The sequence below is a fragment of the Amblyomma maculatum genome, chromosome 1 (genome assembly GCF_055883805.1).
Source record: "Amblyomma maculatum isolate TAMU_Amacu chromosome 1, ASM5588380v1, whole genome shotgun sequence".
In the NCBI taxonomy this organism is placed as follows: Eukaryota; Metazoa; Arthropoda; class Arachnida; order Ixodida; family Ixodidae; genus Amblyomma; species Amblyomma maculatum.
Window position 1 is genome coordinate 231235487 of NC_139344.1, and position 14771 is coordinate 231250257.

At 43.0% G+C, this 14771-nt stretch overlaps 1 protein-coding gene across 10 annotated transcripts in view; it reads right to left on the reverse strand.

Annotated features, from left to right (window-relative positions):
• The window catches only part of LOC146205878 (ranBP-type and C3HC4-type zinc finger-containing protein 1-like), a 56939-nt gene that overhangs the window by 12189 nt on the left and 29979 nt on the right, over nt 1-14771 (reverse strand). For 9 of the 10 annotated variants that reach the window (XM_084590542.1, XM_084590540.1, XM_084590541.1 and 6 more), the window contains 4 exons: nt 12282-12591; nt 8228-8466; nt 3143-3336; nt 2408-2519 (listed from right to left, as the gene is read on the reverse strand). In XM_084590542.1, coding sequence (XP_084446668.1) covers nt 2408-2519; nt 3143-3336; nt 8228-8466; nt 12282-12591 — 855 coding nt within the window. The remainder of the gene's footprint in view (nt 1-2407; nt 2520-3142; nt 3337-8227; nt 8467-12281; nt 12592-14771) is intronic. The other variant, XM_084590536.1, reaches the window with a different exon arrangement.

Consider the following 14771-nt stretch of genomic DNA (forward strand, 5'->3'; position numbering starts at 1 on the left):
CTGTGGTTGACTATCTCGGCATATATAGGTCGACGCCGCATGCAACAACGGGTGTGTCACCAGCTAAGTTACTCCACGGGCGCCAGCCAAGGACAAGACTCAATACAGTGGGTTTGCCGACAAGAGAGGGTGGCCATGCCGGTTCGAATAAAAATGTTCCTGCTAGGGTTAGGACGAAGCAGATGTATGTAAAACAGTATACGGACAGGAGGCGAGGTGCGAAAAGACCAGCCTTTAGAGTAGGGGATTTCGTTCGTGTACGCAAGACAGCAGACGGTGAGAAAGCGTCGGTAAACTACACGGGGCCTTTCAAGATTGTCGGCAGAAAAGGCAAAAATAGCTTTTTGATGAGCGACGGTCGTTGCTGGAACGCGTCTAAACTAGTTCGGGTTCCCTGCAATCAATCGCAGACAATAGAACAATGAGCATGGGAATTGCCTCATCACTGCTCGGGTACCGCTGGGCCTGAAAGCCGCGCAGACGCTGAACAGGGTGAATTGTTGCGATTGCCGGAAACAAGGGCTGAAGTTAATGAAGAAGTGGTTGCTCCTTTAGAGGATTCGGTGGAGCAACCTTTGCGTCACAGCACTAGGGTACGCCGACCTGTAGAAAGATTTGGGTTTTCTTTACCTGAACAATAAGTGTTTAGTTCGTGTTATTTTGGTTGTTGCAAATTACTATGTTGTATTTTTCAAGCGGGAGGCGGTATTGTATCCTTATTTCTTGTTTCAGTTTCGTTTCTTTCAGTGTACATATCGTCATCGTCATTCAATATGATTCCCTATATAAGTGGCTTCACTGTGATGAATAAAGAGGGGTTTTTGCACACTGCGCTTGCGTGGTCCCGTGTCATGCGTCTGGTCTGAATCAGACACCACAGTCCCCCTTCAACCAATCATCAATTAATACAAGCAAAATTCAGGGCAGCAATTTTTCCGGTCAAAAATATAAGCATGTGAACTACAATGTTACTCTTAACAAAGCAAAATTGAAAAAAAAAAATGACAACTGCTTCATGGTAGATAAAATAGCATGAAAATATAACACCAGTGCTAAAAATGTGTGAGAAAGTAGTTCATGGGGAAAAAAATGGCTCAGGATACACAGTGTCTCCCACAAACTATTGCAGTCATAAGAAATGGAAATAAACTTCGGTATTCTTACTGCCCCTATTTGTACACCACCAGTGATGCAAAAAGGGACGTAGGCTCTTAAGGCAAGAATGTCCCATATCAAGCAGTGCACATGCTTTGTGACTTGTGCATGCTCGGAAAAAAGCAGAGCAGCAGTTATCAAATGAGGCATCTTGCAACCCATATTAAGAGTTAACATGCCTCACACTGCAGTGTGCAAGCAAATAGGACAGACCCCATAAGAAAGCAAAGGCATAACAGTGCGCAGCTTTCAGCGTAGGTCTCACAAGGCTCTGGATCACTGCTGTGCATTTCAGCTACTGCCAGATTTTCACCAGGTACAACAAGTTTTTGAAAAACCAGAAATTCCTCCTCAGCCACCAACTTATTATATGCTAATGGTACGTCGTGTAATGATTGACCAATGCTGTTTGCTGTGACAGAATTCAAGTAGGAAAACACCTTCTGCATCTCAAACAACTGATAAAATGACCTTTCCAGCTCACTGTTGGCCAGAAATTTCTTTAGAGCCGGTGACTCCTAGAGCTTCATTATGTGGACCCTGTTTGGTCTCCGGGTCATAGCAGTACACCCACGTTTCATCATCAGTAATAACTTAAGAATAGAAGTATCATTAATTTGCCCTGAGCATGTCTACTTTTTCTCGCAAATAGCTGGTGACATGTTTTACGCTCAGGCATCAACATTCGTGGCATCTAGGAACTGACTTCATAAAAATGTAATTAATTACAATTGACACAATGCCTACTGAAATGCCTATTTAATGAGTTATAACACTGGCCCTATCCCAGTGATACTACAGAACCTTCATCTCTGAAGATGCTTCAACAGAACACCCTGAAAAGGGGTAATCTTCAATTGAACCCTTATCTCAATTAAACTGCTTGACCCAAAATTTTACGGTGCATCATCACCATTAACTGCAATTATCTCTTCACAATTGTCTTTCAGCTTCTTCCTTTCCTTTGCAATTAATTTAATCACACAATGCAGCTAAGATTTCCTCACATCTGAAGCACAGGCCCACAATACAGTGCACTTGCCTCGCTGTCACTTCCAGTGCTTTCATCAGACTGAACTGCTACTGCCTATCCAGACATGTCTCAAACCACACAGCATACTGAACATGCCTCATATGTATCTTAATAGAATGCTGCAATGCTCATGCCGTTATCACACACGAACCAACACAGCTGAACATTAGCTCCTATCTGCTAAGTAAAGCTTGTAAGGCAAAATCATGGTGCACTCACCGCCCTTATTTCTCGTTCCTGCAAATGGCTATTGCATGAGTACTCATCATTCCTAAAGGGGCACTTCACCATGGCCTCTTCAGCATAACGAACAGAGTTTGATAGGCAATCTCTGAAAAGGGAAGGAAATTAAAAACACTTCAGTAAACCCTGGTGTTGCGAACCATGTAAGCCAAGCTGACCACCATAAATAAATGGCAGTTTCGTCAATTTCAGTGTGAAGATTCTAACTACATACACAGTGTTTTTCTTCATGTTTCTCTGCATCTATGGCAAGGGAGGAATTACCCATTACCATCTACTATATGAATACACAAAGGAATTCTATACAGCTGTCACACAAACTTCGCAGTTGAAGAAAACTTCATCACAGTCCAGGGATTGAGCACAGGACTACCGCCTATCCTGGGCAGTTTTAGTACTAACACAGCTAAACAGAAGGCCAGCAAATAGATGGCAGGGTGGGGAGAATTAGTTAACAACACAAAGTTGGCAATGTTGTTAGTCCAAAGTTTAATGGGATCCCCCACCGCCTTATGGCCACAAAGAAAATTTATACAGCTTTAACAGAAACATCACTCCTGAAGATGCAATAGCTGAAAAAACATTAGTCCTAGTCTAAGGATAGAACCGAGGGCTGCCACCTGTACCAAGCAGTCACTTTTTTTCACTTTTTTATTTTCAAGTTTGATATAAGATAAGTAACTATGGCTTCATGAATAAGACAAATGGTACCTGCAGAACATGTGCAAACAGTCTCTCAACAAGACCCCTTGACCAGGCTCCACACCTAGAAAGCAAACTGAGCACTCAAAAGCTTCCATGCTTGGCACCAAATCTTGTCCATCAAGTTCCACCAGTCGCATGTAGTCTTGTGGCAGTAATGGCTGTGGTGGTTGCTTTGTTTCTTCAGTATGACATCCATCCTGCTTTGAACAGAAGAAAAAAAAAAAGAATTAATGCACGGTAATAAAAATAACCAACAAATATCACAATGACACACAAACACTTTTGCCTACAGTTACATCAGATTTAATTAGGAACAGACAGAGCTGTCCATTAGTACTTGCATTATAATTTTGAGCATTTGAAAAAAAAAAAATCAAATAAATTCCAAATGCAAGTTGACACAATGCTAGCTCGCTAGATTTACTACACACACCCCAACCTTTATCATTTTTTTCATGCATAGGTTGCTTCTTTTTTTTTATGTCTATATGAGCACACCTGTTTGTACTCCATAGTTTTTCTTCCAACACAACACATTTGAGTTCAACCATGTGGCCCAGTGACTTAGTGTTTCTTTTGTAATATGCTGCACATATGCATGTCTTATACTCCCGAATCTTTCCTTAATCTTTGAGGCTATGAGTTGTTTTCTGCTTTTTTTCTTTCCGTGTAGAACTGCTGACGTATTGCTGCTGTTGAGTCTCTCCAGGCAGGATGAAAGACCCTAGTCAGTTAGTTAATTATATGGGGTTTAATGGCGCAAAAGCAACTGCGGCTATGATGTGCCAAACAAAAGGTTGGGTGATGAGAGTGCTTACAGTTATGATACTCATATTTGATATAAAACATTGGCTTTCTTAAGAAACGTACAAACCCGAGAAAAATCGATAAATGCTTGTTCGCCTAAAAGCAACGCAGGATGAAATGGAATGCGTTCATTATAAAATACAGTCAAATATGTTTTCTTAAGATCCTCAAGTCGTGGGCATGAGATCAGAATATGATTTACTATGAGCGCGTCACAACACATTTCACAGAGTGATTTGTTTTTATTGTTAGGAGGAAATTATGTGTGATATGAGTATATCCTATACGTAGACGACACAAAAACTACTTTGATAAAAGAAAGACCCTAGTAAAGTGTTTGCAACATCTTTAGCCTACTTGGCTTAAGCTTCTGTTACACCTAAGCTAAAATAAAAGAAAACAAAAAATTCTCAACGAATGCAATAAAAACATATGAAAGAAAGGTTCCCTATTTCGGTCCTGAACCGAAAGCCAAAAGAAAGGCCTTCGGTTTATTTACAATCTGTCTAGATATGATTCTGTGTCTGCATACTTTAAACTAAGTAATATATTAAGTATTACAGCCCTCTATAAGCAACGACTATCCGAACTTACATACCGACAATACAAAACTGACAGTAATGCGTTTTTAAGTATGTTTATCAACACAGATCCACATTAGGTCTTTAGAAATGTGAACTTTATAAAACCTCGCATCAGGACCGGGTACGGATTGCAGTTAATTCACTGGCAAATCCCTAATCTCTTGAACTGTTATCCTGACATATTTTATCTACTTGAACAATAATCCTCCTTGCTAACATTAAAAAAACAAATTAAGATGTACCTTTTGGAACATACGTGATTATTTATTTCCTATTTCTGTTGTGTAATACCAATTACTGTTGACACTGTTACCTTGATGTATGTTAAAGATTGCATTTTATGTGTTTTACTCCTGGTTTGTGTTTGTATTGCATTCTGACATATGACTGACTATTTTGTGCTGCTTTGTGCCTGCTGCGTTGTGTTGCACATGTCAATTGTGGTGCCGAAGGCCTAGTCAAGTGACTTGTACGTCACCTTTAGCCTCGGTCCCACGGCAAAAACTGTATTTTGCTACAAACTGCAATAAATTTAAAAAAAATAAATCATCACACTGGATTAATGTTAGTGAAACTGCACAACCTAGACATTTTTTAACTAATAAGCAACTTGTAATAATGAAACATCATACCTTGAATAGCAGATAGAGTAAAAGTGAAGTTCTACAGTATTTCATTATGCTCTATTCAAAAAAAAAAATGCAAGGGCACTCTGAAACAACATACACAGTTAAAGATCAGTATGTTTTTGCTAATAAATTGCTATGAAAATGTCAAATTTCCCTTTGGAAATACTATTGAAAGTATGTTCCTCTAATTACGTGAAAGCTGTCCCAAAGCTGCTAATTCTTTCAAGTTTACATGAAATAATTTTTAGCTGTCAATATTAGCAGTTTATTTATTTTTATTTATCACATACTGGTGGACCAAACAGGGTTCAAGCAAGAGATGCACATTACAAAACAAAATACAAAATGGCGAACCTAAACAGCACTAGTACTGACAAAGCGCTGTTGTGACCGTGCATGGTCCGCGCTTGCGCACACTATTGTGCGCCTGTGGGCATGGTATTGATATGTGCTGCTTGTGCAAGGGCTCTAAGTGAGCGTGTTCACATGAATCTTTTTGTGTGAGCATGGTTTGCTTTGTCGTGACCCTACAACTGCCAAGTTGGCCCTGTCAAGGGAACGTCAACAAAAATACAAAGAAACGTCGCCCTGTGAGAAATAGCCGGAAGTGCTTTTGTTCAACTGTTCACCCTTCCCGTCGAGAGGCGCTATTGTCAAGTGAGGAATGCCTATTGTCCAAAGGAGATGATCGGAGTGACACGTCCGCTGACGTACAGGAGAAGAAAGGAGCATAAGGATTACGGCCATTAGAGGATTTCCCGTGAATGCAGGAAAGAGTTGCAATTGCTGGAAAGGGACAATGCTGGAAGCAGTATTCGTGGCGCGCACGTACACTTGGGTTTCTGAGAAGGAAATCCACTTGCCGGAACCAACATAGCGGATCTTTGCAGAAGAATCGAAATTTACCTCCTCGCCGTTCCCAAGCTCTACCCGACAACAAGTGACCACGCCAGACGAAACAATACTGGACCAGTCAGTGCATCAGACCATCAGTGCAGTGATGTGTTCGATTGGTTGCCGATATCTGAGGGGTGTGCCCTGGAACTGATTGGTCAGCATCTTCAGAGAGGGGCTGGACATAGGGGATTTAAGAAAGTTGCAGAGCACGAAATGAGGCTCTGAGCCCTGGGTAAACGGCTCATCCAGACGCTTCTTGCTATGAACTCTTAACGCTTGCCATTTTGCTGATATACCCTTTTTTTTTCATGTAAATAAGTTTTCTCAAAGTGCCATTAAACCTGCTTGTATATATTTTACCAACTTCGAAGATTCAATCCTTCATCAACCCGGAGTCTCTGCACGCTACCAAGTGAAGGCCGGGTCGACTTATTCCCAGCATCACGACAGCGCACACACACTAAAAAAAAAAAAAAAGACATTGCACACTTATGCAAAACTAAATAGGATACTTGGATGGTTATTGTGGACCTAGCAATATGAAGGAGAGTACACATTTAATACAAGTTTCACTAGAAAGCTCGATATCTCTAATGGTACTCGATGAGTAAACAGTTTAATAATGGGTAGTCTAAAAAAAAAAATTACTATCATTAGGACCTTTAGCACTGCCCATTAGTAGTGGTACTTTCAATGACACAGGTAAAAGCTGGGCAAAATCGCAACACGTCGAAATTCCTTATTGAATGCCATGCAAAATGAACAAAACAAAACGGGGAAAAAGCTGAAATGAACTTGATTGTGTAGTGGTTGTCATATCTTTCATGGTTAACACAACGGACAGGTATCCTCTTGCTTTCCCATGTTTTCTTAGCAAAACATCCTGTTCCTGTTCCTTTGATGTTTGTTTTGTTATTGTTCATGGTGCGTTTCTCTATCTGTAATGTGTGTCCGCGCTGAAGTATCTTCATAGTGTGTCACTACCCAATCTAACACTCTACACTTTAACTGAGGACAGATCTTTCTTTTGGTGTATTTCAAATATTCTAATGAAGGGAAAAAATTTTCTAAGCTATAAATAAAATAAAAATGCTCGTGAGGATAGCTGTCCTGAAGTGGGGCACAGGCTATGTATGAGGCATGCTATAAGGGATGCTGTAGTGTCCAGATTAATTTAGACCAGCTAGAGGTCTTTACTGTGCATTAACATCACACAGCACATAGGTATCTTATGCATTTTGCCTCCACTGAAACTTCGCCTCAACAGCTGCGACTGAATTCATTCTCAACCCTTGGCCCTCACCACTGAGCCACTACGGCAGCGTTTATAAACAAAATATTTTAGCTCATAAGCACTATTTAGCATGGTCAAATCCAATCATGAATCTTGTGTGAAGCCTCTGCTAAAAAAAAAAAAAGGAACGGAGCTGATTCGAACCTAGGAATCTTATGGGGAGTGAGTATGAAACCTCGTAGCTATCGTCACAGCCGATCACTTTGCAAGCTCTACTGCCACTCACTCATGCCGAGTATCGCATGTCACCACCTTCATCAACTTCCATCCGTGCATGATGGATCCAAACACATTGCTATCACACTGCCCTCTTAAGGTGCATAAAGGTGAGGGATGGTTTGACTAATGGGCTTGGCCCACTCACAAAATTAACCTTAAGCAATTTGAAAAGTGAAATTCGAAAACTGAGTTAAATCATCAAGTTAAAACAACCAGAACAGACTTGGCCAACATCTGAAATTAGGCCAGAAAGTGCTTAAATGTTGACGGACAGTAGAGATTCAGACGCTTTCACACAATACTACATTGGTCAGCAAATCCAAACTGGCTATTATTTTTCCTCAGGCACATAAGGTGTTATTTAAATATAACATCATATCAGCGAAATGTTTGCAAATTTTTATCTGCATATCAAAAAAAGGTTTTAAAATTTAAAGTCTCAAGACACGCAGCTGAGCAAGTTGGTAAACAATGATTGTGAAAAAACTGTAGCGCTAAAAAGATAGACACCAGGAGGAACACAGTACTTGTCCTAACCCTTGTGCCTGTGTTTTAAGTGCTTCAGTTTTCTCACAATGGAATTAGTGTGCCTGCTGAGACACAACTACTCAATAAATGCTAAAATTCATCAAATGCAAAGGGCATAAGAAATCAAGGCTACCTGGCCCTGTGGAAAGTGAACTTCAACAGGATCATCGTCAGCTTTCAGTCGGTTATTTTCGTTGCTATGGTTCTCAGTGGGTTCCAGATCCTGAAGATGAATGGGTTCGATATCCGGATCAGTGTCAACTGTTTGATGGCTTCTGTCTACAGTGGGGTGCTCAGCAAGTGCGGTGACACCGCACATTGCACAGGTGTCTGGCTCACTATTATTGATGCCACATAGTTGGCAGGTCCACCCTGCAGAAAAAAAACAAAAGAACCAAATCCCATTTAGAGAACTACAATAAACAAACTTTAGTTTTTACTTCTGTACACAACTGCCACTGCATTGCTATCGCTATATTACATTTCAAAATTTAATTTCGGCAAAAAAAAAGAAAACAGCATGAGAACAGGGTGCTAATCCATACTACTGGCACTGTGCCGTGTGTCTTATCAATACTACCAGTTGTGAAACTTCTCATACGACCCACGTACCAAAAAAAAGCAGTTGTGATTGGTCAAAATCCGGGTGTCTACGAATAGTGGCAGCACCCACGGCCATTAAAGGAAACTGCGTCTAAGTTGCAAATTTTCAGATTTTTGATAAATGCGCAATCACCTGGGAAAATAAAATTAGTTGGAGGCTTGAAGTAGCAAAAATTCTTGGATATAACAGCCACAGAGTTAATTAAGATGAAAAAGAACAAAGAAAAAAGTGATTTCCAAATTGCAAGGACGGCAATAGCAGAAAGCTTCTATTGACCGCTTCTAGATGGCGTGACAATTCATAAGCACCCGAAAAATGCACACAAAAACTTGTCATTTTTTTGAAGCAGAGTTTCTCAACTGGTATGATTAGGGGTGGTTTAGCTCTGGTTAACCCTAGTTGAATTGCGAAAGCAATGGCAGAAGCTTCTTTAACCTGCTACATTATTCCCCTATCACGCCCAATCAGTGGGGACACTAACCAATTGAGTGAATAATTATTTGGAGCCACGTTCGCTTAGCAGTTTAGTGAAAGTTAAATAATATGCCCCTTGGTGCTGTCAGCCGCATGATACAGTCGAACCCGGATATATTGAATTTTGGTTATATCGAACTCATGGAATATCCCCTTAAAAATCCCAAGTAAAAGTATAGGAAAGCCGCGTCATATATCAAACTCAATTTCACCGGTCGTTCGATATCTCGAACTCCGCCCCAAGCAGTGGAATCGAACTCCGCCCCACGCACTGGAAAGTGTGCCTTCCCCAAAGACGATCGCATCACCCTCGGCCGTTTGCCGCGTGACGTTTTCAAGCCTCGCGCGGAAGGAATGAGAGGGGGACAGTTCGGCGATGGCTGGTCTAGGGCAGCGCCACGCCCATTCCCCAAAGACGTGCGCATCTGTTTCCCGCGCGCCAGCATGTGACGTTTGCAAGCCATGTGGGTGAGTGAACCAGAGAGAACCGGTGAGAACGAGAGGGGAAAAAAGTGATAGAGCGAAGCGCAAGGGTGTGCCCATTCTTTTGCCGAGCTATCTCTCTCCTTCCTCTCTCCCAGCCTTTGTTCGCAGTAGCACGCATTACGCATGCGCCGAGCCAGATCAGCCCGTTTTGACAGAACGTCGGGCGGTTTCTCCAGCGTGTGTTGCGAACCCTCTGCGCGCGGCGGCTGACGTAGCTATGGCGCCTGTGGACATTAAGAAGCGGCAGTTTCTTTCTTTCTTTTCTTTGCGGGAGTCTCTTATTTACTTCTTGGGTCTATCCTTGCATGTATGAATCAACGAAAGCATGCGGTCAGCTATGATCATGGCACTGGCTTTTAGCATTTCTTCGCTTCAAATAGCATTTAGCTATCACGCTTTCCAATGATTTTGTGGCAGTGGACTACGCCCGCCCCAAGCGCGGCGTGATAAATCGAACCAGACTTGTGTAATCGCAATCAAGCCATCACGGACACTCTGCGAAGTTCGCTCCCCGACACCGCAGGAGCTATCAAAAGATGAACACACCGTGACATTATCGCTGCGCAGCATCTTGGCACGCTGCCAAGAAATGAGCTGTGCATGAGACGACCGAAACGGAGTGGCGCGCGCCATCGATATGCAAGTGAAAATGCTCGCGATTTCTACCGCGGCGACACAGAAACCTTGTTTTGAGCTGTCGCAGTGGCTCGAGCGGCGAGAGGGACGCAGTTCCAACAAGTTGCAAATTTTTCGCTCTGTCGCTGAGATCGCTCAATTGCTTGCATGCGAGCTGGCCTTAACATTTTTTTTTTAATTCTCGGGCGCAAAAGTGAAGGGTGGGTTCATTATGGGAGTGGGTTAATTACACGACAAATACGGTATCATTTTTCCGCATTGTAAGTGCCGTCACAAGCCGATTTCTGAATATCGAATTATTGATATATCGAACTATTTCGTGGTCCCCTTCGAGTTCGATATATTCGGGTTCGACTTATTAGTACCGTGCCTTCCATTCGTTTCATAACGAAACAGCATTAAGCTCATCCTCGAGAGCGTAAGCTACCAGCCCACATATAAAGTCACGCTTCAACCAAGCCGTATGGATGTGCCTGCATGCTGTAGGGGTAACGAGAATGAAAAACGTTCTGGCAGGTTGATTCTGATATCACCCTTCCATATGAAAGGAGCGACCCGAGTTGGCAGCTCCTGCCCATGGCATAAAGGTAACGTGAATTCAAATGTCATGGCAGGCTGATTTAACCAAGGTAAAGCGTGCCTTTATCCGCGAAGCGTCACTTCCTCTCCTCTGCCCGAGGAGCACACATTCCCCCTAAAAGAGGGAAAAGGGGAGCTTTCTTCTCGCCATTTTGCCCCCTGTCAACCCTGAAAAGTGTGAGGCGACTCTTCCATGTACTAACCGTGGCAGGTGGTAGTTGACACAGGCTTCAGAATTCACGGCGGTCAGTTTTCCCTTCATGTCAGTACTAATGGTTGCACAAATATTTTGTTCGACTCAAAATCCGCAGCCAAGGTAAGTCTTTTTGGTGAGACAACTCCCTTGCAGTGTCCCTCATACACCGCAGAATCGGGAAAATGTGCATGTGGGAACATGTAGGGACTTCAGTATTTTGAGCCACACTAATTTCTATGTGCTAACTATACACACTGGACAATACAAGAACAAACATCACTCACTAGATAATTATTATGACCTACATCCTTTGAGAATAATTTAAATTTGTTGCTTACCTGAATTTTCTGTAATTAAAGAGAAACAGGTGTTGCCTACTAGTGCAGTTTTCAGAAAGGCTGGCTGAGCAGCCAAAACAATGGGCTGTGCCCCCTGCCAGTCGGAGAAGCAATCGACAGCTTAGCTTGGCGGGTGGGTAGGTTATGTGGTTCCTTGAAGATGCCATTTCATCTTATTGATATGACGGAAGTCAAGAGGAAGAGCCATCGCTCCTCTAACTAAAGCACTACAAAAATATGACAGTAACCTTCAAAAAAAGTGCCCAACTCGCCCATCCACTCAGTCTTTCAGTTGCTTCTCCATCTGGCAGGTGGAGCAGCCGGCTGGATCAGCTGCTTAGCTCGCGTTTAGCTGCGACAGCTGTACACAAGGTCAACGGCAGTTTCTCTTCAATTCCAGATAATGCAAGCAGGTACTGATGATAAGTTACATCTTAAATAACACAGAATATAATACACTATCTTACAAACAATGTGTGCTCTCCACTAGGACAGTAATTTGCGCACAGCAATTTTTATTTAATTTGGCCCCCAAATATAGAACTCTGTGTATATGCATTCTTCCTGACACTACCAAACTGGGTTCACTAGAGAGGCCAAACCAAGCAAAGCCACTGAGTTGCTACACTGCCATATTTATGCACAATTACACCACCACAACTCGTCGACGAAGACACCAAAATGCTTTTGAATGGGCTTGTGGATCAGCACCTGATAGGGAGAGGACTTTCGTGCACAAAGTCAGCCTCACTGCACCAAAGAGCTTGTGATTAAAGTGAAATTTCACAGCCCAGTAAGTCTGGGGCCCAACTTAGTTAATTTCAAAGCACTGTGCTTGTAGCAAGGTTACCATGCCACAGGATCCAGCTCTCACCTGCTGCCTGGTCATTCAAAAGGGCATCCAATGTGCTCGATGCGTCAGCTGGAGCCCGCCTGAGTACTGTTGGTGCCAACTCATCCACTTCGTCAGTGCTACTAGCAACACTATCTAGCGGCTTCCAGGAGCTGTTTTGGAGGACCTCTTCAGCCTTCAGCGCCTCTGCTGGGCTCACCAGATAAAGGAATACAGGGCAAGCACTGTGGTTCACACCAAACTGCTCCAGAGTGGCCTCGTCATCAGCAGCCAAGTTCTTGCCCAGTATCCAACGCTGAACTCTCACAGGAATGTTGTACTCAGCCTCGACCTGCAAAGCATGAAGTGTTAATAACACTAATGCATGTTTGTAAAATAAAAACTGTATGTGCCAAATCTTAAAGGGACACTAAAGAGAAAACTGAAGTGGGCTTGCATCGATAGAATGCCAATTCCTGATTTCAAAAAATCCACTCTTACTGAAAACGGAGCTGTTATAAGGTAGTAAAGAGGAAGAACAGAAATACAGGTATCGCCGCCACAGCCGAAACACGCAACTACAAATCACGTGACGTGCTAGGGATCACGGAGGCTGACAAATGCGAATTACGTTGCCCGTTTGAATGCGGTCGTAGGTTTTGTCTCGAATATAATTACACGCTTTTATCATACGTAAACGACGGCGAAAAGACAACGTAAACGTTGCAAGGCAAATACAAAAATATACTTGGAGGCGCCACAGGCGCCCATTCAGTTTTGGTTATGTTCCGGCTCAGGCATTTCGTGCGCACTCGGATAGTTTGTTTGGTCCTGCAGCGCCTAAATTATGAGCTTGGAGCAGCAGATGCGCCTTGCTGGTTCCCATTTGAGCATTCGGAGGCGCGAGCGAGCGCAATCCGCTGCCGCCGACACGCTCCTTCGTTCACACCTCTGCGCCAACATAACGCCGCCGTCGCCGCTTCGACTGCGACTTGACCGCTCGACTGGAGCTACGTACGCCACGAAAAGCATACATATGCTAAGTACCGAAGGAAAAACGCATTATCATTCAATTGTTCACTAAATCATGGCACATCTGACCAACATACTGCATCAACAAGACCTTCAACGTGCAATTTGCAGGCGTCGTAAACAAAAGAGGCATACTTGCCGCTCATACCAAGGAGAGCGTCGATATATTGCGCTCGTCGCCCGGCGAAAAAAAGGGCTTCAGGTAAAAAGTAAAAACTAAAAATAACGAAGCACCAGAAATACATTACAAAAGGTAAAATAAAAATCGATTTGTAGAAAACAAAAAAAACGCCAGTAGCGGTAAGATTCGAACTCGCCACTGCTTGCTCCGTAACGCACGGTGCTAAGCGCTCGGCTACGCCGCGCCACAGGAACCGTGGAAATATTTTTGATCTTTACGTCATGGCCCCATTAACAATAAAATGTTTCTGCTGCCAGTCTAAAAATTACAACTTCTTGACCATCGGAGCATGCTGCCTGCTCGCATGACTTGCAACTAATGTTCTGGATGCCTATGCGCACTATATTGTGCACTGGATCCATTTTAACATGTGGAATTTCACAGCGCTGGCAAATTTAGTGGCGCCGGCTCTTCGGTCATGCTCTGCTACCGTGGACGTAATTTTCGCTGAACACGGAACTGTAGCACAAACCTTGAAGGAAAAAAGTGCGACGAAGCTTCAAAACTGACAAGCGCAGCAGCGAGGACACTATTTTGCTGGTAACTAAATCTTATTTGTATGTAAACATGTCGGGAAGCGTTGCGATGACCGAGGGCTCGGTTTGTTTATACACAGTGCAAGGAGCGCAAAAGTTTGAGAAATATGTAAAGTATTGTGCATTACAAGCGCTTTATGTTTTTTTTTTCTTCCTGTATGGGCCCATCGCTCGGTAAATTACTCTCTTCATCGTTTTATTTATTTCGGCTGTGGCCGTCATTGCGAGTACGCTGTTGCCATGTTGGCCCTTGAGGGATGCGACGCCGCGGGCCGCGCCGGCTCGCTAGATATCACGGAGTCTCCGGTTACGTCATAGTGTGCGTCACTCAACTCCGACTACGTAGTCGGAGGGCACAGTTCGAATTCGACCGGCGGGAACAAGAAAAAACCTCAACTTCTTATCGCAATATCTCAGCAATTATTCGATTTTTTGCTGCCAGATATGCGGCGACAGTGTCCCCAAATGTAGTTTATTAGATTTTCATAGCATCTTTGGATGTCTTTAGTGTCCCTTTAACTGTTGGCTGCAAGGCACTTTGCTGTGAAGAACACGGCATTCGTTAATTTTGACACCTGGGTATTTTTAAACACTTGCATGTCGTAAGCTGCACACATGTCTAAGATGCACAAAAATGGTAAAATTGCACTCAGAATTGCTCTGGAAACTAAATGATGACACTTTGAAGCTGTTTTAATTGACCACAGGTTTTGTCCAAAAATGGTTTAAATACTCGTACTAACAAATTCATAAAAAGGCCTGAGGTGTGATATATATCTGTAC